A 22,440-nucleotide genomic window follows, 5' to 3' on the forward strand; every position below is an offset into this window, starting at 1 on the left:
CTTTTGCAAAATCCATGCAAGTTCCCTCCTTTCTGATATTGCAGTACACTGGTTTTGTGCCAGAGGCCACCTTCTGTGTGAGGGTCTCCGGGAACATTTCTCTGGGAAAATGGCCAATGCACGTCCCCTGCATGCATTAGAGATAGATAGCATATACCAGTGATATAAAATACTTATTTTGAAGAGGCTGAGGGCCAGATGTATCAAGCTTCAAAAAGAGAGAACAATGATGAGAGTGATAAACAGCCAGCAAATGTCCTACCTGTAATACTACCTGCCATTTTTTAAACCCATCCTGTAACATGGCAGTGTCATGGCAGTGTTACATGGAGCTGATTGGCTGGCTATTAATCACTTTTCATTTTATCACTTTTTGAAGCTTGATATATCTGGCCCTGTGGGAGGTAATAGGATGATCAATTATGTGGGGGTTATGTTGGTGGAGAATTCTGTGTACCTTTTTTCGGATTTGGATTTATTTTTCATGTTTGTTTAATATTAAGGGTGAAATTTACTAAAGGAAATTTGTAAAAAATAGGTGTATTTGTATCCAGAAATACACTTATTTTTGACATTTACTATCCCGAAAATACGGCAATTCGTATTGATGTGCTATAACTACGAATACAAATTGCCGTATTTTCGGTATAATAAATGTCAAAAATAAGTGTATTTCTGGATACAAATACACCTATTTTTTACAAATTTCCTTTAGTAAATTTCCCCCTAAATGTTTATTGAGTTTTCAAAAGTATGCATACAGTAAAATGGGGGGGGGGGGGGGGGGGAGAGATAATATAGAAAACAAAGAACCATTGAATATACAGTACCATTGAATGTATTTTAGAAATAGAATTTGCCATAACTTTTTAGTACATTTTGTAGTCTCTTTAAAAGAAGAACGCCTATCTTGCAGTACTCATATCCCATGCAGTGTTTAATTATTAATAGGAATGAGAAATGAAATCGTTATAAATTGTGAATAAAGTTCGCGGCTCCCCGGCGGCTGGCTAAGTAAGGCATTCTCCCACCCTCCCTCCCTGCTCCAAACTACTACTCCCACTCTCTCTTCACACACAATTTCTCCCTCCCTGCTCCACACTATAACTCCCTCTCTCCCTCCCTGCTCTGCACTATCACTCCCACCCTCCTTCCCTACTCCCTGTTGATATGATTCTGGAGGAGTTATTAATATCTGGGGAGACTTATTTAATGACAAAAAGCATATTAGTAGCAATTAGGTGTAAACAAGTAGAATGACAGACACAGACACACACGGATGTAATAGCAATAACAGAAAGGGGTACGGATATATTAAATTGCATTATCAGAACTAAACTAAAGTTATTTTAGTGAATAAAGGCTTTTGCTTACCTAATACAGTCCCATGGCTGGTAGCTACAGTTTCACCTTTCACCACCAGTTTCACCTGGACCTTGGTTTCTGAAACTGTATTAAAGATGGTGATACTTACTGCTTCTTCTACCCCTGAGCGGAAAACAGATGGTGCTGCTACCAGGTAGCCCCTAGGAAAGAGAGAATTATGACAGTGGTTCAGCATACAAAATTGGCTAAGCAGAATGGTTAATGCTGCATCCCAGTGGCATAAGTTTGTCCCAGTTGCCCGGAGGCAAGATAAATATTGGTGCCCCCCCCCCCCCACACACACACACACTGCTCCTTACATACAGTAAATATATATGTATTTATATTATGTATATTATGTTTAAAAATAAAGAAACTGTGACTTCTATGGTCCTGCTGGGAGGGAGGGGGAGTCAGCCACAGAAGTGATATCAATGGCTTTCAATTAACTGATTCAAACTTGCAGGAGAGGAGAGGTGCCCCCTTGGGAGCAGGAGCCCGGCGGCAGATGACTCCATTGCCTCCCAGAGTTCTGCCTCTGCTGCATCCAATAAAAACTCCTTCTTAGCATGAATCTCTGTTTTCTTTTCTTTAAGCTAGCATTATTCATTTACAGTTTGCTAAGTGTTATATTGTGTTTCCTATGATAGTCACATGACAATATACTGTAGTGAGCAGAGATGTTTTGGAATGCTGCTCATTCCCTCATCTCTCTGCCATCACATGACCACCGAGCTGCTTTTTGACTGGCTCACAGACCAGGTTACACTCCCCCAGGAAATAAATTTAGATGAAAGTTAAGGATAGGATTTCAAACTGAAATACACCATTTTACAGTCAGAGCCATATATAGGGCCAGTTGCACTAAGCTTCAAAAGTGATAAAATGGAGAATGATAAACAATCAACCAATCAGCTTCTGCATGACATTTTTCAAACACAATCATGTGACATGGCCATTGGGAGCAGATTGGCTGGTTGTTTATCACTCTCCATTTTATCACTTTTGAAGCTTAGTGCATCTGCCCCATAGTCTTCAACCGCCATAGAGCACACACCCCAACTATTTTGGCAGAACACTCTCTGTTTGTTGACATTTGGTGCATCAGTTTTGACTAAATGTGTGTTAGGTTGAAGATTGGGTGAATTAGAGAGGGGAGGCATATTAAGAACTTCTACACTTTGGGCTAAATGCCATAGGGTCATTTTCCAAAGAGAAGCGTCACAAAAAATAATCAGATCCATGTTACAGAGGCATACAACTTGTGAGTTTACAAAACAATCATATCTATGTAGGACTGCAGCGTATATGTCAAGGAAGGCCGAGGTATGAAAAGGGAGTCATTGGTTTAATGCAGGGGTTCTCAAACTATTTTGCTCTGGGACCCCATCAGACAATAAAAATAATGACAGGACCCCAGCAAGTTACTGCATAAGGTCATCACATCACATATGTAGTCAGCAGACAGCACATACATGGCAGAACAAAATGATGGGAGGAGTCTAAAACAACAGACAATTCAACAGATTTTTCAGACTCCTTAAATCACGGACTGAGATGAGAAAAGTCATCAACCTGATGGTCAGCAACATGGAGTCACGACCCCATGCTGAGAAGGTCGGGACCCAGTTGGGGTCAGGAGCCACAGGTTGAGAACCACTGGTTTAATTAGATAATTTGCATAATCAAGTGAGCAGAGACAAAGCACACGATAACCCAAGCCTTATAATCCAGTCACTTGGTGTGCGGCCATAAGCAGCACTCAATGATGTGGTTCACAATATCACAAACGTCCCGTCCATCCTGCAGATGGTAAGTGATGTATGGGCATTAATGAATTTACCATTAGGCATTTGCCTAGGGGCAACACTTGCTTGGGGGAGTCACACTTGGATGCTTGTTTACTTGTGTACTGTCATTTGACAATGTACCAGAAATGGAAAGATATTTCCACTGTACTGTATCATATGCCATCTTGAATGGAGAGTAAACAGGTAGGACATGCACTTACTTCCCCTGCACACTGTTCTACTTATACCCCTTTTACACCAAAACGCTGTCTCGCACCCAGGTTTTTGGACCTGGCGTTTGACCCTATTTACTCCGGTGTCCCCACCTGGCATAATGCTAGGTGATTGACGTCAGCGGAGGTGGGTCCTCTGCAATGCCAGGAAAGCTGCTGGGCTGCTCCCAGTCTCCGTGCACCACTAGCCTGCATCTGCGAGGTGAATGGATGCAGCACACATCCGGATCCACTGCCATCTACATAGTGCAGCAGACAGCAGTAGAGGCGGTATGCGTCCCCTGCCCAACCTCCGGATTGCACGTAAAATGCTGGGGTCTGGAGGTATGGGCTCCCCCCTTGGTGGAAACCGGTCCCAAGTCAAATGACTCAGGTTACCCGTTACACTGCCCCTGAACTCGGGTCTCACCCGTGTTCAATCTGGAAAATTTGTGGGTTGAATTGCTGGCTAACAGCCCCAGCGTTTTTTTTTTTTTTACCCCATTTACACCAAGAAGTGACCCGGGTTGACTCGGCAACAACCCGGTTTATTTCTTTTAAAAGGTGTATTAGTAAAAATGTATGCATATTTATAAAAAAAAATTCATAGTGGATTTTTTATTATTCTAGTAAATTAGTTACAGTATAATCAAATATCAAATAATTAGGTGGCAGCGGTGGAGTGACTATAGGCAGGCCCCAAACTGACTTATCTATCTTACAGTCACCTAGACCCCAAGCAGTATTGCCCTTAGTAGGTGGTGCTATATGACCAGGAATGCCTATTTTCCTTTATCTCAAAAATCAAATAATCAAGTAAAGGCTTTTAACCAATTAATGAACATAACTAGGCAAGGGGGGGGGGGGGGGTGCAGCCATTACAGTTGTGCATGTTAGCAAAGCAAAAAAGCACACAAAAGTATTTTTCCTGTATAAATGTCCTCTTTCATAGCAACATAGTTTGTTCCAGACACAAAATTACTTCTTTTGTTTGTGTTTTACTGAATGACTGTCCCTATATTTGCATATGTGTTGAATAAAAGTTTACAAATAAAGCAGAGTTCTATAAGATTTATAATACATAAAGAAAAAAGTCACAGTATACTTTAAAGATCTCACAAAACAAGAAAGGGAAATATAATTGCAAATGATTCACTTTTCATTTACAAAGAACATTCCATAAACACTGATGTTAATGTCAATTATCTTTAAGGGGTTTTGTGCCTGGTTTAATAACCACATAAAAGTAGTAAGATGGATTCTGATTACTATAATTAGCCAGTGAGAAGGGTTACTTCAAAGCATATTCATGGTACTGTTTTAACCTCTTGGCTGTCTAGCAAAATGCATTTATGCACGTGTACGATTTAGAAACCACTATGGCCAGAGGATATTTTGATAGCTATGTGATATAGCAGATCAAGGCTTCAATAATTCCAAATAACTTATTAGAAGTGAGGAATTTTTGCTTATACAGTATACTACAACTGTTATAGATATTTTTTATTTTTATAAACAAAAATATAACCATAAACATCTGTAAACCATACTTCCCAACTGTCCCGCTTATCGCGGGAACGTCCCATTTTTTCGGACATTCCTGGGTCCCGCACGGGGCCGGCAGTGTCCCGGGGTTGAGAAGTTGGGAGTCCCCTCCTGTCACCCATGAATAGACACTGTGTGTGTCTATTCCTGCAGCCAGAGGGGCATGCCCCACAGCGGCGAAAACAGGGTGCATGGCCTCACGGTAGTGCTGCAAGTACAGGCCACGTCCCCAAAATTTCATGGCGCGCACTGTCCTGCCTGCCAAGCTTGAAATGTTGGGAGGTATGTGTAAACCGTAAACATAAGTACTACTTGAAAAAGTGACCACTTTGCCTCTTTGAAAAAAGTGCCTCTTTGAAATAGTTCTATCAATTCTTGATGTATTCTGATTTCTCCCAGCCTGCATTAATATGTGCCAGGAGAGTGGTCACTCCTCAGCAGCATCAGTGCCACATCATTGGCTCTGGGTTCTGTTACTTACATATGATATATACTACTCATAAGGAAAAAGATGACTGCATTACAAGCTATGTTAGCTGCTATGACTCGCAAATAAAATAAACATGGCCTATGGATGAAAGGATCAAATGTGTTTTTGCAACTGCCAGTTGGATAAGATTAACTTTTCATTCACCCCTACTGAAAGACAATTTACAGAAGTATATCATAGACAGTGGCCTGCCCCTCCCACCATTCCTCAGTCAGAGAAAAGATGTACAGACATAGGAATTTAAAGAAGTCAGGCAGGTGATAACCAGATAACATATAGTACAGTACAGTATGTGTGCGAGTGTAGCTGGAAGAGAGAATAGACAAGGGTTAGGATAAATAGTTAAAAATCTTGATTATATATGGGTAAAAGTTAAAACCAGTGTATAAGGAATAAGAATGCTGCTGAGAGTTTCATGCATGATTGTGCCACAACCTAAATCACATACAGTATAGACGACACTGGCTCTCGGCCTTTTGGCTAAGATCAAGTGTAGTATCTGTTCTTATCAGTTAGGTCTGGACCGCCCCCTGGCAGAGAATAGAGAAAAGCTGGACCGAACCACCTTGCTACTGAGCTGAGGAGTAGTGAACCACATGTTCTGGGCGGGTGTAAGGTCTGGCTGAGTATCTACACCCTGCCGTGGGGGGGACACACTTTCCCACTGGTAGGGAGGAGAGAAGCATCGGGCTTAGTAGATGGGGCTCTTGTTCGGGGGTCTATAGTCTCTGAGGGAGAGTCACTTGAAAAGCCAAGTCTAGTATCCAATCCCAGGAAGACGGGAAAAGCTGGGGACGAGTTCCCAGTTCCCTTGGCCAGAGAGACAGCGAAAAGCCCAGCCTAGTACTCAATCCCTGGGAGAGGGGAAACGTCGGGACTGAGTAGGTGTTTTCTTCTCCTTCAGTTGGTCTATTTGGGGGAGACTTATCGAAAAGCCCAGTGGAGTATCCATTCCCATGCCAGGGGCCGGAACAGGCCTGCTGGTGGAGCAAAGAAACACTTGGTTGGACGTTGACTGGCTGGCTGGAGTCCGAGGCTGCACTGTGCCCCCGGGGAAACTCGGGGGTGCCGAACATGCACGGGTGATCCCCAAATCACCTTGCACTAGTAAGCACTAGCACTGCGCACTTCCCTTGTCCTTTTGGATGGGGTAGGACAATTGTTCACACCCCCAGCCCGGCCTTCTGGCTGGGGTATCTTTATTTATTTATTTATTTATTTATTTATTTTCCTTCTCACGTTTGTCACTTTTCACGGTTTGTTTTCTGTAGTTTGTCACTTTTTTGGGGTTGTGTGGTTTGACCCTTATGGGCCATCCACTCCCCAACGTACGGAAGCTGTCATCCTTTTGGCAAGAGCTTCGGTCCCCTCGAGGGCGACCCCGAGCCTCAAGGCAGAGGGAAACCTAATGCGGGTCTCTACAAACCTTCGGGTGCGGAGGACCCACCGTCCTAACCCTACCGGGGGTTGAGGAAAGCGGGTCTCTCTAAGCTTCGGCAAAGAGGACCCACCGATCCCTTTTTTCCCCTCTTCGGCCTTATGGCTGAGAGGGGTTAGGGGAGTTACGGGGCCCTTCTCCTTTGGGAGAGGGTCCATTCGATCGCACGAGCCCCTATGCATGTGTTTAGGCACAGCACTGGTGGTAGGGAGCACACCTCAGGCTCCTGAGTTTTTTCAAACTCATAGACAACACTGGTTCTGTGGTTGGAAACAGACTATTGATGACAGAGGTTACAGGAGGCTGACAAGACTAGTGCAGAGTAACAAACAAACTACAGTCCCTGGTATGGGTCATAGGGTAGGCAAGAGGAAGGTCGACATGCATTAGGTCGACCACTGAAGGTCAACATGCACCACGGTCGACAGGGACATTAGGTAGACACATGCATTAGGTTGACATGGACAAGGCCAACAGTCGAAATATCGACATGGGGTTTTTCACTTTTTATATCCCTGATGTCGACACAGTCGACATGGAGACTTCAAAAGTGCTCACTGCGCTCGCCATGCTTAGGGCAGGGTGCCTCACTACACTTGGCACACTATTATATTCTCCCACCACACCCTAGTGGATGGTAGGGCATGAAATACCGCCCGTCGGCACATGTCGGCTCAAAAGAAGTGAAAAAACCCACTGTCGACCTTTTGTCTGTCAACCTAGACCTAATGCACGTGTTGACCTAATATCATGTCGACCTTCATGCATGTCGACCTTCCTCTTCTCAACCTAGTGACCATATACCAAACTAGCAGTGGTGCTGAAGTACTGTAGGCATATAACACATGGCTCGTACCTTGACATGCTTAGACATACTATAAAAGCTAATTCAACCCAGTTTGTATCTCTCAGCAAGAAAGATATGCAGTGGATGCCAGAGTCCTAGAGGTCCCACCTCTGAAAGCACCTTTACTACACAAAGCTCACATCAGAACCAATCAGCTTGGTAAAAACATGTAAAACTGTATTAAATACATAAAGGAACACTCCACAAATTACTCACTATGAAACTGCTATAGATTGTTGCTTGCAAGTAGTTGGCACTTCTAACAGCCCACCTCCTCACAGTGGATCACGGGACCACAAGGGGAAGAAAAAAGCAGCCAAATTCGTAGACTGCCAGTAGGCACGAGCATGCCAATGCAGAGCCGGCCCTAGCCTAAATGACGCCCTAGGCAAGATTTTGGCTGGTGCCCCCTAGCACCGCCACTAGTTCCGCCTCTGACCCATCTCCCCTTTTGCAGCACCATCAACCCTCATCATAGCAGTCATCATTTTGGTGCTCCTACCAGCAATATTTTAAATAGAAACAGTGCACACATTCGGTGCGCAGCCCAAACAGGGGTGTGTTCTTGATGGGAAGTGGCATGGCCACCCAATAGTACCCCCAATTCAAATTATGCCACACAGTAGTGCAACTTTATTTACATTATATCATGCAATGGTGTCCCTTATTCACGTTACATCACACAGTAGTACCACTTTACCTTATGTACATTACTTCTCACATTATTCACATTATACCCTTAGAAAAAAATCCTGAAAAATATTGTATTTTAAGCACCTCCATGGCCACAGTGCAACCCAGCACAAAGCAGTGTGTGCTGGGCAGAGGAGAAGAGCTGCAGCTGCTGCTGTCACTTAAGGGGAGGGGGCTTGGGGCCCCCACTGGGCCCTTCCATCAGACATTGGCCTGGGTAATTTGTACCCCCTACCCCTTTCTCTAGGCACCCCTGATAATACCACACAGTAATGCCCCTACACATAACACACATTATTAATGTCCTTATAACCATAATGCCCCTTACACATTATGCCAACCTTTATTAATGCCCTTCATACATATAAAGACACACTTAATGCCCCTTACACATATGTTGCACATTATTAATACCCTTATACACGTGACACACATAATGCCCATTACACATATGTTGCACATTATTAATACCCTTATACACATGACACACCTAATGCCCATTACACATATGTTGCACATTATGAATGCCAGTTACACATATGTCGCACATTCTTAATGCATTTATACATGACACACATAATGCCCCTTACACATATGCTGAACACTATTGCACAACCAACCCACCTGCAGTCAGCACTCGCACAGCCGCTAACACTGTGGCCAGAGGCGTAACTAGAACTTTGTGGGCCCCATAGCAAATTTTCTTAAGGCCCCCCCCCCCAACTCAGGTCCCCAATAAAGTCAGCATGTCTATTGCGGCACAAGAAGGTTGGTAAGTGTTGCCAGCATTTTAATGTTGGCACAGTAAGCAACCCACTCCTTTGTGAAGATTTTTTTTTTCAATAGTTATCCTGTATTAAAACTCTGTGTGTCCCGGATGCTTGCTGGCGGAGGCAGTGTGGGTGATGGGGTCACCAGGACAGTGCTGGTCACTGTGCTTCCATCTGTTGCAGAGGGGTAGGACTATGCATTTATCTCAGCTCTCATATTTGCATTTCTATCTTTATTTCTCACGCATTCTCTCTTTTGTATTTCATTGAGTCTCGTATATAGATCCATACACTGCCACTCTTATCTATACAGGTCATACATACACTGCTTCTCAGATAGATAGATAGGATAGATAGATAGATAGATAGATAGATAGATAGATAGATAGATAGATAGATAGACATATACACACACACACACACACACTGCCACATACATACATACATACATACATACATACATACATACATACATACATACATAAATACATATAGTCAGCATTCGAATGGTAAGTATGCGGGGAGCGGAAGGCTGGGAAAAGGGGGGATAGGTTTAGTGGGGCGACTTAGGCTGCAGTGGAAGGTTAGGGTTAGGTTGCAGGTTTAGGTTTAGACACTTCAAAGGAGGGGGGGGTTAGGTTTATGCACTAGTGGGGAGGGGAAGGGTTAGTCTGATGCAAGGGAGGGTTAGGAGGGTAGAGGAAGAGGGGAAGAGTGCTACGAAACCCCTGTCATGATTCTCAGATTCGGGGTGCCAAGATCAGTCTTTTGACCGCCAGCATCCTAATAGCGTAGGTATCCATACATTGCCTTCCACATACATACATACATACATACATACATACATACATACATACATACATAGATACACACACTGCCTTCCACATACATACATACATACATACATACATACATACATACATACACACACTGCCTTCCTCACACATACATACACTGCCTTCCACATACATACATACATACATACATACATACACTGCCTTCCACATACATACATACATACATACATACATACATACTGCCTTCCACATACATACATACATACATACATACATAGCCTTCCACATACATACATACATACATACATACATACATACATACATACACTGCCTTCCTCACACATACATACACTGCCTTCTACATACATACATACATACATACATAGGTACACTGCCTTCCTCATATAAACACTGTCTTCCTCACACTCACATACATACACTGCCTACCTCATACATACATACATACATACATACATACATACATACATACATACACTGCCTTCCTCACACATACATACATACATACATACATACATAGCCTTTCACATACATCCATACAGTGCCTCCCACCTACATACATACATATATACATACATGCATACATAAAAACAGTACAAACTGCATATATGTCCATACATACACTGATTCCCACATCCATCAATCCATATATACATCAATATAATGACTCCATACATATATACCCCAATTCCCCCCACCGTCACCCCTTTGTGCCATTGAATGCTAACACATTCAGGTAAGCTTACCGCATGCTGGGTGCTGCGTCCAGCTCCAGGCCCAGGTGGTTGGCTCTGCTGCTGGGGGCCCTGTCACTGCTGCCGGCACTATGGTGCTCCTAGCAGGCAGAGCTCTGCTGCTGGGGGGTGCGGGGGAGTTGTGTGTCCCCTCTCCTGTCACGTCTTATGCGCTTTGCTGCTGCTGGGTGGGGGCCCTGTCACTGCTGCCGGTGCCAAAGTCAGCGGCTCGCAGGCTGCACGCTGCGGGTGATTAGAGGCGGCTTCTGCCTCATCTTGCCACAAGAAAAACTTGGTGCAGGGGGTTGCTTGCTGGGCCCGCGGGCCCCTGGAGCGGCCGGGCCCCATAGCAACCGAACCCCCTGCATTCTCTATAGTTACGCAACTGACTGTGGCTGTACCTGCTTACTGAATGCTATGTTACAGTGATTTCCATGAATACACTATTTCATATGCAGATACAGCCTCACTCACACAAAGAATATAGGCATGCTGCATATCATTTTAATCAGCAGAAGCTGCTGATGCCCCTAGGCATTCCAAATGCCCTAGGCAATTGCCTAGTTTGCCTATGCCTAAGGCCGGCTCTGTGCCAATGAACTAGGGCCCTGTCATATGGGGGCAGATGTATTAAGCCTAGAGAAGTGATAAAGTGGAAGGTAATAATTAGAGAAAGGATTATATGCATTTGCATATTTTGCCCATTCTCACTGGTTATTGCATATTTTACCTAAAATCTAGTGATGGTGCATATCTTAGGCCCTGCCCCTTTCCACCCGCGAGTCACGGCACTGCTTTGCCCTGCTGGCTAGGTAGTGGTAGAGTGTGCAGGCTGGGACAATATGTGCGCAGTGTGGGGAACCTTGGATGTACGATATGTCTGATACTGCTCTAGGCTGCCAATCCATGTTGATAAAAGTCAATCGGGGCGGATGCCATTATGAAGCTCCTGAACCTTGGCCTGCCCCTGGCCTGGGACTTTACACCAAGAGACAGACTTCTGCAGCAGAGGAGTCGGGCAGAAGGGTTGTGACATTACGTGGCGCGGAGGAAATTCCGTGTCACAGTGAGTATGCGGCGCATGGAGGAAGCCTTCAACTGCGCCGCCTTCACACGCTATGCTGACATTTGATCCATCGGCACTGGAGATGAGGCTCTGTGCAGTTGATGCAAGAAGAGCTTTGGACGCTACAAAAACCCAGAAGTGTGCAAGAAGGGAAGCGGCTAAGCCAGCACAAATGCTGCGCCACCAACAGGAAGGGAACAGAGGGGACGTGGCCTGTCAGCTGGAGGGAGCAGACTTGTACGGAGCTAGCTCCCGCTCTCCTATAGTCCACCCCTGCTGCTGTAGTTGAGCCTTGGCCTGTGGAAGCGCCGGTTGGGGACTACAGACCCGCCTGCCGCTGAGACACCTCCAGAGTCCTGGCACCTAACCTGGAGGACCCTCAGGGGCTACCAGAGGAGCTTTGAGCTTTAGGCGAGTTGAGGACTGGGCTCCGGTGTCTTGCTGCTATTGCTGCCATTTTTGAAAGGGGAGACCCTGGTCTGTCTGTCCTGGAGACCCGCAGATTACCCTCCCTGGGACACCTTTCCCACACATGGGCTCTATTTAAAACTCTGCAGGCTCCAGATGCCACACTATTCAGTGCTTCTATTGGCACTGGTAGCTGCCTTTTTGACAAACACATGTGCCCATACAATCATAGTGGTGCCTGGAAACTAACCCTACCCAGGTCTCTAAAATTGGCACTGAACTTCAATAGAAGCTGTCCATTACAAAATGTGTATGGTCTGTATTAATTAATGCAGTCTTCTTAAATTATAGCTTTCGCTTTCACAGAAGACTTTCATATTTATAATGGGCACCACAGTGTGCGGAATATGTATAATGGGCATCACGGTGTGTGACATATGTATAATGGGCATCCCAGTGTGTGGCATATGTATAATGGCTGCAAATATAACCAAATTAATGATATTTCTTGAAGTGACACACGACTCGAGGAAGGCTACACTTTTTTATGATTTTCGACAGACCAAGCTGAAAAGGTTAGCCATCACTGCCTTATAACAATGTCTCAAATAGATCTCTGACAGTTTGTTCCAATAAGCAAATTCCATGATGGCCGACAATGGGGGAGCTGTCTTATACCTCACTGACCTGCAGTGATAGTGGCTCCTAAAGAACCCACGAGGCAATATTTTAAAATGTTACAGTGCAGAGCTTCAGTAAAATCCAGCTGGAATGCAAAGCATGCTAAATCTTTATTTATAACTGTGCCCGACAGAAAATTAATAAGGAAATTTTATGTTTAACACAAACCTAGCTCATTTAAAAGAAAATATACATTGACCATCAGCGGTGTAGCTAGGTGTCATGGTGCCCGGAGCAAGGGCATATTTCGCGCCCCCCCCCCCCCCGGGTAATGAATTGGGGGCGTGGCTAACATGTGTTGGCATGTTACATTTGAAAAGAAAAAAACTTAAAAACCACTGTTATGCTGTGTACACACGGGGGCGATAGGGGCTATAATCGCTGGGAATATGGTCGCAGGCGACCATATTGCCAGTGATTGGAGTGCGCACCAGCGATAAATCGCCAGGTGCGCGCTCCCGTTTTCTGCCTCATTGTAATCGCTGGTCGCAGGAGCTTGCTCCTGCGACCAGCTAATTACCTCTGCGGCTCCCCCAGCAGAGGTTCCTTTTCATCAACGACCATCTCTGGTCACTGATGAAAAGGAGACACTGAGCAATATATTGCTAGCAATATATCTCCCCCCCGTGTGTACGCACCTTAACGGAATCTGCTGCGCTATATAAGACACTGCAACGGAATCTGCTGCGCTATATAATACACTGTAACGGAATCTGCTTCCCTATATAAGACATTGTAACGGAATCTGCTGCGCTATATAAGACACTGTAACAGAATCTGCTGCGCTATATAAGACACTGTAACAGAATCTGCTGCGCTATATAAGACGCTGTAACGGAATCTGCTGCGCTATATAAGACACTGTAACGGAATCTGCTGCCCTATATAAGACACTGTAACAGAATCTGCTGCACTATATAAGACACTGACGGAATCTGCTGCGCTATATAAGACACTGTAACAGAATCTGCTGCACTATATAAGACACTGTAACGGAATCTGCTGCGCTTTATAAGACACAGTAACAGAATCTGCTGCGCTGTATAAGACACTGTAACGTAATCTGCTGCGCTATATAAAACACTGTAACGGAATCTGCTGCGCTATATAAGATACTGTAAATAAATAAATATATATATACACACATAAAGATATATACAGCACAGCACTGTTGGCATGTTACATTTGAAAAGAAAAAAACTTAAAAACCACTGTTATGCTGTGTACACACGGGGGCGATAGGGGCTATAATCGCTGGGAATATGGTCGCAGGCGACCATATTGCCAGTGATTGGAGTGCGCACCAGCGATAAATCGCCAGGTGCGCGCTCCCGTTTTCTGCCTCATTGTAATCGCTGGTCGCAGGAGCTTGCTCCTGCGACCAGCTAATTACCTCTGCGGCTCCCCCAGCAGAGGTTCCTTTTCATCAACGACCATCTCTGGTCACTGATGAAAAGGAGACACTGAGCAATATATTGCTAGCAATATATCTCCCCCCCGTGTGTACGCACCTTAACGGAATCTGCTGCGCTATATAAGACACTGCAACGGAATCTGCTGCGCTATATAATACACTGTAACAGAATCTGCTTCCCTATATAAGACATTGTAACGGAATCTGCTGCGCGATATAAGACACTGTAACAGAATCTGCTGCGCTATATAAGACACTGTAACAGAATCTGCTGCGCTATATAAGACGCTGTAACGGAATCTGCTGCGCTATATAAGACACTGTAACGGAATCTGCTGCCCTATATAAGACACTGTAACAGAATCTGCTGCACTATATAAGACACTGACGGAATCTGCTGCGCTATATAAGACACTGTAACAGAATCTGCTGCACTATATAAGACACTGTAACGGAATCTGCTGCGCTTTATAAGACACAGTAACAGAATCTGCTGCGCTGTATAAGACACTGTAACGTAATCTGCTGCGCTATATAAAACACTGTAACGGAATCTGCTGCGCTATATAAGACACTGTAACGGAATCTGCTGCGCTCTATAAGACGCTGTAACGGAATCTGCTGCACTATATAAGACACTTAACGGAATCTGCTGCGCTGTATAAGACACTGTAACGGAATCTGCTGCGCTATATAAGACACTGTAACGGAATCTGCTGCGCTCTATAAGAAGCTGTAACGGAATCTGCTGCGCTCTATAAGACGCTGTAACGGAATCTACTATGCTATATAAGACGCTGTAACGGAATCTGCTGCGCTATATAAGATGCTGTAACGGAATCTGCTGCACTATATTAGACACTGTAACGGAATCTGCTGCGCTATATAAGATACTGTAAATAAATAAATATATATATACACACATAAAGATATATACAGCACAGCACTCTCCCCACCCAAACCCACCCCCCCCCCCACCCCTCCCCCGGGCCCCACCAATCCCCCAAACCCCAAGTTTATAACATTATCAACTAGCTGTATTAAAAAAATAAAAAATAAATCCACATTCACCTTGAAATAGGATAAATGATTGCAGCAGGTCCAGGGCGGCACGGGCGGCAGCAGAACACCTTCTCCTCCTCCAGGCTACAGCCAGCGCTTGGGATGGCTGATGACGCGCTGCTGTAGCCAGGGAGGAGGGTAGCATGGGCAGGTGACCGGGACCCTGGGAGGAGTCTGGAGTTCTGGAAACTTAGAGAGCAGTGAGTTACCTGCGCGGCCTCACCGTCAGTGATGTTTGGACCGGGTGAGCAGGGCAGGAGGCAGGCGCCGGGCAGGGCAGGTGGCAGCGCACGCTGCCTGCTGCACGTTAGTACTATTGATCTAGTGCACGGATCGATTGCAAAGGGGGGGGGGGGGGCGGGCCGGCGGCGCCGCCATTCTACCAATCGGCGCCCGGAGCGTGAGCTCCAGTGTCTCCGCTCTCCCTACGCCTCTGTTGACCATTAATAACAATTATTATAATTAAGCATAATAGAATATTTGGTACTTGTTTCCTAGCACGGCCACAATCTTGTGGATCGTGTACCTTTAAGTTAAGGTACACGATCCACACGATGGACCCGATTTCCTTTGAAATCATGTCCATTTTGCCGGCTAAGGCACAATATCGGGGGCATCGCGTCGGTCGGGACCATTAACATTGGTCCCGACGCGACCGACACGATGCCCCCGATTTTTCCATAGGCTTCAATGTTAAAAAATATTTTAACATTGAAATCGTGAGGATCGTGTCGGGAAAGGTAAAATATCGGGGGCATCGCGTCGGTCGGGACCATTAACATTGGTCCCGACGCGACCGACGCGATGCCCCCGATTTTTCCATAGGCTTCAATGTTAAAATATTTTTTAACATTGAAATCGTGAGAAAATGTGAAAAATGTGAAATGGGCCAATATGACCCATTTCACATTATAGATGTCCCCGTCGTCACCCCACGATAGACGCCAACCCGAAGCGTGGCGAGCGCAGCGAGCCCGCGAGGGGCGGCGGTGCGCGTCCTCCGACCTTTTCATTCCCCTACTATCCACGTCGGCTTGGAGTTGAGAATAGAATAGTGTGGCGAGCGCAGCGAGCCACCGCGCCCGAAGCGTGGCGAGCGCAGCGAGCCCCGCGAGGGGACGCGTATAACTTCACAGGTATACGCGTCCCCTCGCGGGGCTCGGTGGCTCGCTGCGCTCGCCACACTATTCTATTCTCAACTTCACGCCGACGTGGATAGTAAGGGAATGAAAAGGTTGGAGGACGCTCACCGCCGCCCCTCGCGGGCTCGCTGCGCTCGCCACGCTTCGGGTTGGCGTCTATCGTGGGGTGGGGTTTACGCCGTTAAATTTGGGGGGGTTGGGAATATTTTACATTGAATCCAATGTAAAATCGGGTCCCAGGGACCCGATTTACATTTCATTCAATCAAAAAATCGGGTCGGTCGCGTCGATCGCATCGCATGCGACCAAATCGCATGCGATGGACGCGATTTTTCCGACACGACCACCCCGATGTAAATCGGTGTGGCCGTGCTAGGAAACAAGTACCGAATATTTCTATTAATATTTGTTTATGTTTAATTCTATTTATTTTACATTTTTTGTTTAAATAGCTCAACAATATTTATGTGCCCACACCTAGACTGAAACCATATCTTGGCTTAAGTGCTGAATGACAGGATCAATATGTGGTTTGGCTAAACCATGGCTCTTGTCAGAATCAATCCGGTCACCTCTATTATTATTATTATTATTATTATTATTATCCTTTATTTATATGGCGCCACAGGGGATCAAGAGCACCCAATTACAGAGTACATAAATGGATAAGTAAAACAGTGACTTACAGTAGAAAATGAGAGAGGACAAGTACAGGGTCCATAACCATAACCATAACCATAGATATATCAGCGGAGGACACTGGAATAAGTATCACCATGGCAGAAAACCATAAGATTTGGTGCCATCAAAGATGGTTAAAGTAAGAGAAGGAAAAACAAAATAGGGAAGAGGGCCCTGCTCGTGAATGCTTACATTCTAGTACTGTAAATCCAAATCGGAATATAGCAGCACACAGGCTGACAGCACTCATCTCCCAACCACATTTTTCAATTTGCCTGAGAATGATCCATTTCATTTTATTGGATTATAATACAATTTATTTATTTTTTTTAAGTTACAAACTATAGTTAAGTCATTAATTCAGGGGTTGTAATATGCAGCAAAAGATAAACAATTGATAACTTCAGTTTACATTATTATACGACACTGGGCCTGATTTAGAATTGATCACAAACACAAAGGGCGGTATTCAATGAGGCTGTTTCGCCATGTTTTTATGGCGATTTTGTGCTGTAAGGCGAATTTTTGACTAAAACGGTGAATCACCCTATTCAATGACCAGATGGCAACTACATTTCAATCGCTATCTTTTTATGGTGAAGTGGAATGTGAACTTTCAAAATAAAGTGTTTTGTTTTTTACATTTGGTGTAAAAAAATCAGGAATTTTATTCTGAGGAGGGGCATGCTATTTTTATTCATGTGCTGTAAGCACATGAATATATATTTAATTAAAAATTTTTTTTTTTTTTTTACACAGACCAGCCAGCAGGGGGCCGGAGCCGAGCCGCTCATTAGATATTCATATATTCACTGCACCCGATCATTACATATGCATGATCGGGTGTAGTGAATATACCCGGTCCCCTGCTGGCACCCCCGGGGGGCAGCCTGTGCTGCCTGGCACCCGGGGAGCCCACCTCTCCCCCACAAACGTTCTGGGGCAGGCAGGGAGACTTCCATCTCCCTGCCTGCCGCCGTCCTCGGGCTCCCTGCGGCATCGCCGCAGGAGTTAAAATTCGCCAGTCAGGGGCAGTGAGCCCCTGACTCGTTGAATACTGGAGCCGGCGAGGCTCCGGAACCCGGCTGGCAGTGGCGAATGTGCAGCGAATCCTAAACAGGATTCGCTGCACGTCGTCAGTATTCTCATTGAATACTGCCCAAAATGTTTCTCAAATGGGCAAATCCACGCTGCACTGCAGGTGGGGCAAGTGTAACATATGCAAAGAGAGTTAGATTTGGGTGTTATTTTGTTTCTGTAAATACTGGCTGCTTTGTCTATATAATGCAATTTAGATTTCAGTTTTAACACACCATGCCCAAATCTAACTCCCTCTGCGCATGTGACATCAGCCCCACCTGCAGTGCACATGGTTTTGTCCATCTGAGAAAGATTTTGCTTCTACGATCAACTCTGAATCAGGCCCATTGTTAAATACAGGATAGTGTTCTGGCATAAGGCATATTAGGATAACTTAATGCCCATACACACTAGTTGATTTTGAGCTGAAAGCAACTCACTTTTTTGCCATGTGAGCTGCATTTAGCTAGAAACCGCCTAGTGTGTATGAGCGGACAATGAGCGGTGAGATCTGATGCGCGCTCCCGCATTATTGCTGGGCGCCTATGGACTTTCTTTGGAAAGTTGTTCACTCCCATACAAATAGCACAGTGTGTATGCACTGAGCGATTTTCCAGCCAACGATTCTCACTTCATTGCTGGCTATACACAAAAACTCCCAGTGTGTATGGACCTTAAGAATGAGATATAGCAGAATCATTAGAAATATTTTCAGTAGCATAAAAATGACAACTCTCTTTACACAAATTCTAATATGAAAACTTCAAAAAGGAACATAACGTGTTAGTGGTTAATGACAACTGACCAAAATAACCAATAATGGAACAAGGTCTACACAGTGTTTCTAATGAGGTGTGAGGAACAGAAACCTTGGCCACCATGTATGCAATCCACTCTTGGCAAACCTGCACAATGAGAGAAAATGGACACTGCTTTACCTGGACTTAAACACTAGCCTTTCTGTACAGCCTTAGAGCACAGTGTCTTCAGTGTGGAGATAGGTGTCATGTGCCATGTTAAAAATGAAAGGGCTAAGGGTAAAAAAGAAGCTTCAGCATACAACATTATTGGAGGGAAAATTCCTACACTGATTAAAACAACGTATATGAAAAATTGTGAAGACTATTAAATAAGTAAAAAAAACATAAATAGATAAACTTATAGTTGAAAATACGAAAATACATGAAATCCTGAGTAAAGGCCCCTACAGACTACGATTTTGCTAAATCGCTAAGAAAAATCACTTACATCGATGTGTGTGTTGGGGCCATAGCGGTAGCAATGCGCATAACCGCGCTTCGCTATCACTGATAGAAAAAGAATGCTCGGTGAGCACAAATGTCGCTATCGCCAGCACTGTCACTAACAGCTCGCTCAGCACACAGCGCTGACACATCGCGGGGTGTGTGGGCTGAGCAGCATTGTGTGCTGAGCGATCAAAGTGACCTAGCATCACTATGAAAGCTCACACACATCGCCATGTGTGTAGGTGCCTTTAAGAAGGGGACAAATTTAAATAAGACACCGTTATTAATTTGTATTCATAATGTATTAAGCTTGATGAAATATTATTTAATTATAACTAACCTGTCTCCAGGAGTGTGGCTAATCAGCAGAGAGGGTGTGGCCAGCTGCCACAGAGGATTGGCTAAACCTTTTCAATATCAATTTCTATATAGTAAATACTGATAGTGCACTCATGATTATGTACCAGATCAATAATAACAATGCGCTGTAGAAAATACACCATTGCCCCAAGAGAAGGTTGGGGCCCCAGGCATTGGGGTCCATCGGGGGTTTCCCATGTACCCCTCTGGACCAGTCTGACACTGATCATATTTGAGACTGGAGAAAGATACATACAGAGAGCCTGTCCTAGTGTTTCAGTAGTACAGAGACTGTTGCTTATCTTCCACTTGACAAGTGATACATTGATACATTTTATTTTTCTAAGTGTAGTTTTAAAACATTAATGAAACATCAAACATGAAAAATTCTGAAATCGTGAACTGGGCCTTCTGCAACTCTAAATGCCCTTCTTTAGGCCAGAGGTAGGCACCCAGTGATACTTTAGTTACTGTAGAACAGTGGTCTCTCAAAACCTTTTTTTGGGGCGTGAGCTACTCAAGACAAAATAAACCACATGAAGAGCTACTAAAATAAAAAAATATGCATAATAATTTAAGAATGCCCTTTACACATTATGCCGCACACTAATGCATAGGGTGGAACGGGCGGACGGGCGGCTGCAGTGGTCGAGCCACCCAGGTACCCACCCGGATCACTGCCGCGAGCTACCGGTAGATTGCAAGCGACGGGTTGGCAACCACTGCTGTAGAAACACACAGTGCAGCATGCCCGGACACAGTTTTACTACTGTATTACGGTTTATTACACTTGCCCTAAAATTTTTTCAAATTATTGCAAATCAGTTAACTAGTACTGTATGTAGCATTGCATGTCAGTGGCGTCACAACGGGGCTACCCACAAACCTGTATACTGCACATGTTGGATGACTAGGGACTCCTGTGCAGCGTGAGTGCCCAGAAAGGGGTTACACCCTCTGCCAAACGGGGCGTGGCTTCACAAGAATAATGCTATTGCAAGCCATGCCGCCCATCTTCATCATAAGCCCCTTTGTCTCCTGTGAATAGGTTAAACGGAGAAGCAATTTACAGGCGGTCTCGCAAGTTAACACCACCGCTGGGTGACTGTCCTGTGAGAATCGGGACAGCAGGGAGGTATGGGTGTGACAGCACCCAGGTGTCAGCCTTCCAAGGGGTGACACCAAAAAGCCAACTCCTCCGCAGTGACAGGAACCGGGTGCTGCACTGAGACATTTGCTTCATGGTGCAATGTGGCTAGATTTATAGCAAAATTAAACCCCGCGGAGGTCCGACTGCTCGTTGGCCCATGTGTAGGGCCCATAAATTTGTTAAACTGAATGTTACTCAAGTGTAAAAAGCAATGACCACAAGGAGAACTAAATAATAACATAAAAACATTGTAGAAAGTCACTGATTCAAAGCAGACAATATGCAAATGTGCATCAGATATATCGAACAGTGTGTCCTTGATTCAACTCTAGGGCTAAACTTAATACTCAGATACCTGAAAGCACACAAAATGTATAAAGAAAGAAGTTTTACATTTTTGCATGTGACTGCATCCAGACAAACATTAAGCACAGCGTGTCCCATGCTATAATTAAGCACAGCTTACTACATACTACAGTTAAGTAGAGCGTACATAATATACAATTCAGTGTGGCTTACTACATACTATTTAGTATTGATTACTACACACAAAAAGTTTGTTGCATACAGTTTAGTATAACTTACTACATACTGTTACTGTGTTACAAACACCTTATATTATAGCACTCATATATGTGAAAAGGGTGAAAGCGCAGTAGTTTACTGATATCTGGTAAGGGACACTACATTGGGTTAAAGAAAGATGGGCAGGTGGTTAGGAGCTAGACACTGTAAGTACATCACATTGGGACTATGTAAAAACCAGACCCGGTTTAGACCCCGGACATCAAAATCTGCAGTTCGGAGCTTGTAGTGTCCGGTCCGGGGGAGTGTCCCGTCCGGGGGGTGTCTTGTCCGGGAGGGTCCCTGTGATAGCTTTCACCAGGGACATGGGGAAGGGGAGACTACAGCCTTCCCGTGTGGTCCGGACCGTCCGATTTTTGCTACATGCCCGGACCATACAGGGGGCCTTATTCTCCCCCTCCTCTACTCCCTGGTGACAGGTGTCACAGACAGCCGCCCCCCCCCCTCCCCCGGACACCCCCCCGGACAGGACACCCCCTGGACAGGACACCCCCAGGACCAGACGCTGCAAGCTCCGGACTGTAGATTTTGATGTCTGGTCCGGCGTGATTGTCCCGGTTCAGTTTTTTACCCATACCCCATCACACCTCTGCAAACTGACCTGCTCCTATTTTTTATCAACATATCTTTATTTTGCCATAACCTTGCCATAATGGGACAGGTTATCAAGTTTGTAGAGAGATAAAGTGGAAAAAAAGCACCAACCAATCAGCTCCAAAATTTTTAACCACAACATGTAAAATGACATAAGCTTATTGGCTAGTAATTGATTTCTCCCCACACTGAAAAATCTAAGTATTTCTTCTAAAAGAGACAAAGGTTATTTACAAAAATTCATGTTGCTTGCAAATCATTAGTAAAAAAA

At 44.8% G+C, this 22,440-nt stretch overlaps 1 protein-coding gene and 1 pseudogene across 3 annotated transcripts in view; one reads left to right on the forward strand and one right to left on the reverse strand.

Annotated features, from left to right (window-relative positions):
- CPAMD8 (C3 and PZP like alpha-2-macroglobulin domain containing 8) overlaps window positions 1-22,440 on the reverse strand; it is a 120,175-nt gene that overhangs the window by 95,799 nt on the left and 1,936 nt on the right. For all 3 annotated transcript variants that reach the window (XR_014473293.1, XM_083180884.1, XM_083180871.1), the window contains exon 2: window positions 1,375-1,526. Coding sequence is in view for 2 of the 3 variants with exons in the window: in XM_083180884.1 (XP_083037010.1) it covers window positions 1,375-1,526 (152 nt within the window). In the remaining variant the exon portion in view is untranslated. The remainder of the gene's footprint in view (window positions 1-1,374; window positions 1,527-22,440) is intronic.
- On the forward strand, window positions 5,863-5,969 carry LOC146045431 (U2 spliceosomal RNA; annotated as a pseudogene).

Source organism: Crinia signifera, chromosome 1, assembly GCF_055691185.1.
Source record: "Crinia signifera chromosome 1, ASM5569118v1, whole genome shotgun sequence".
NCBI lineage: Eukaryota > Metazoa > Chordata > Amphibia > Anura > Myobatrachidae > Crinia > Crinia signifera.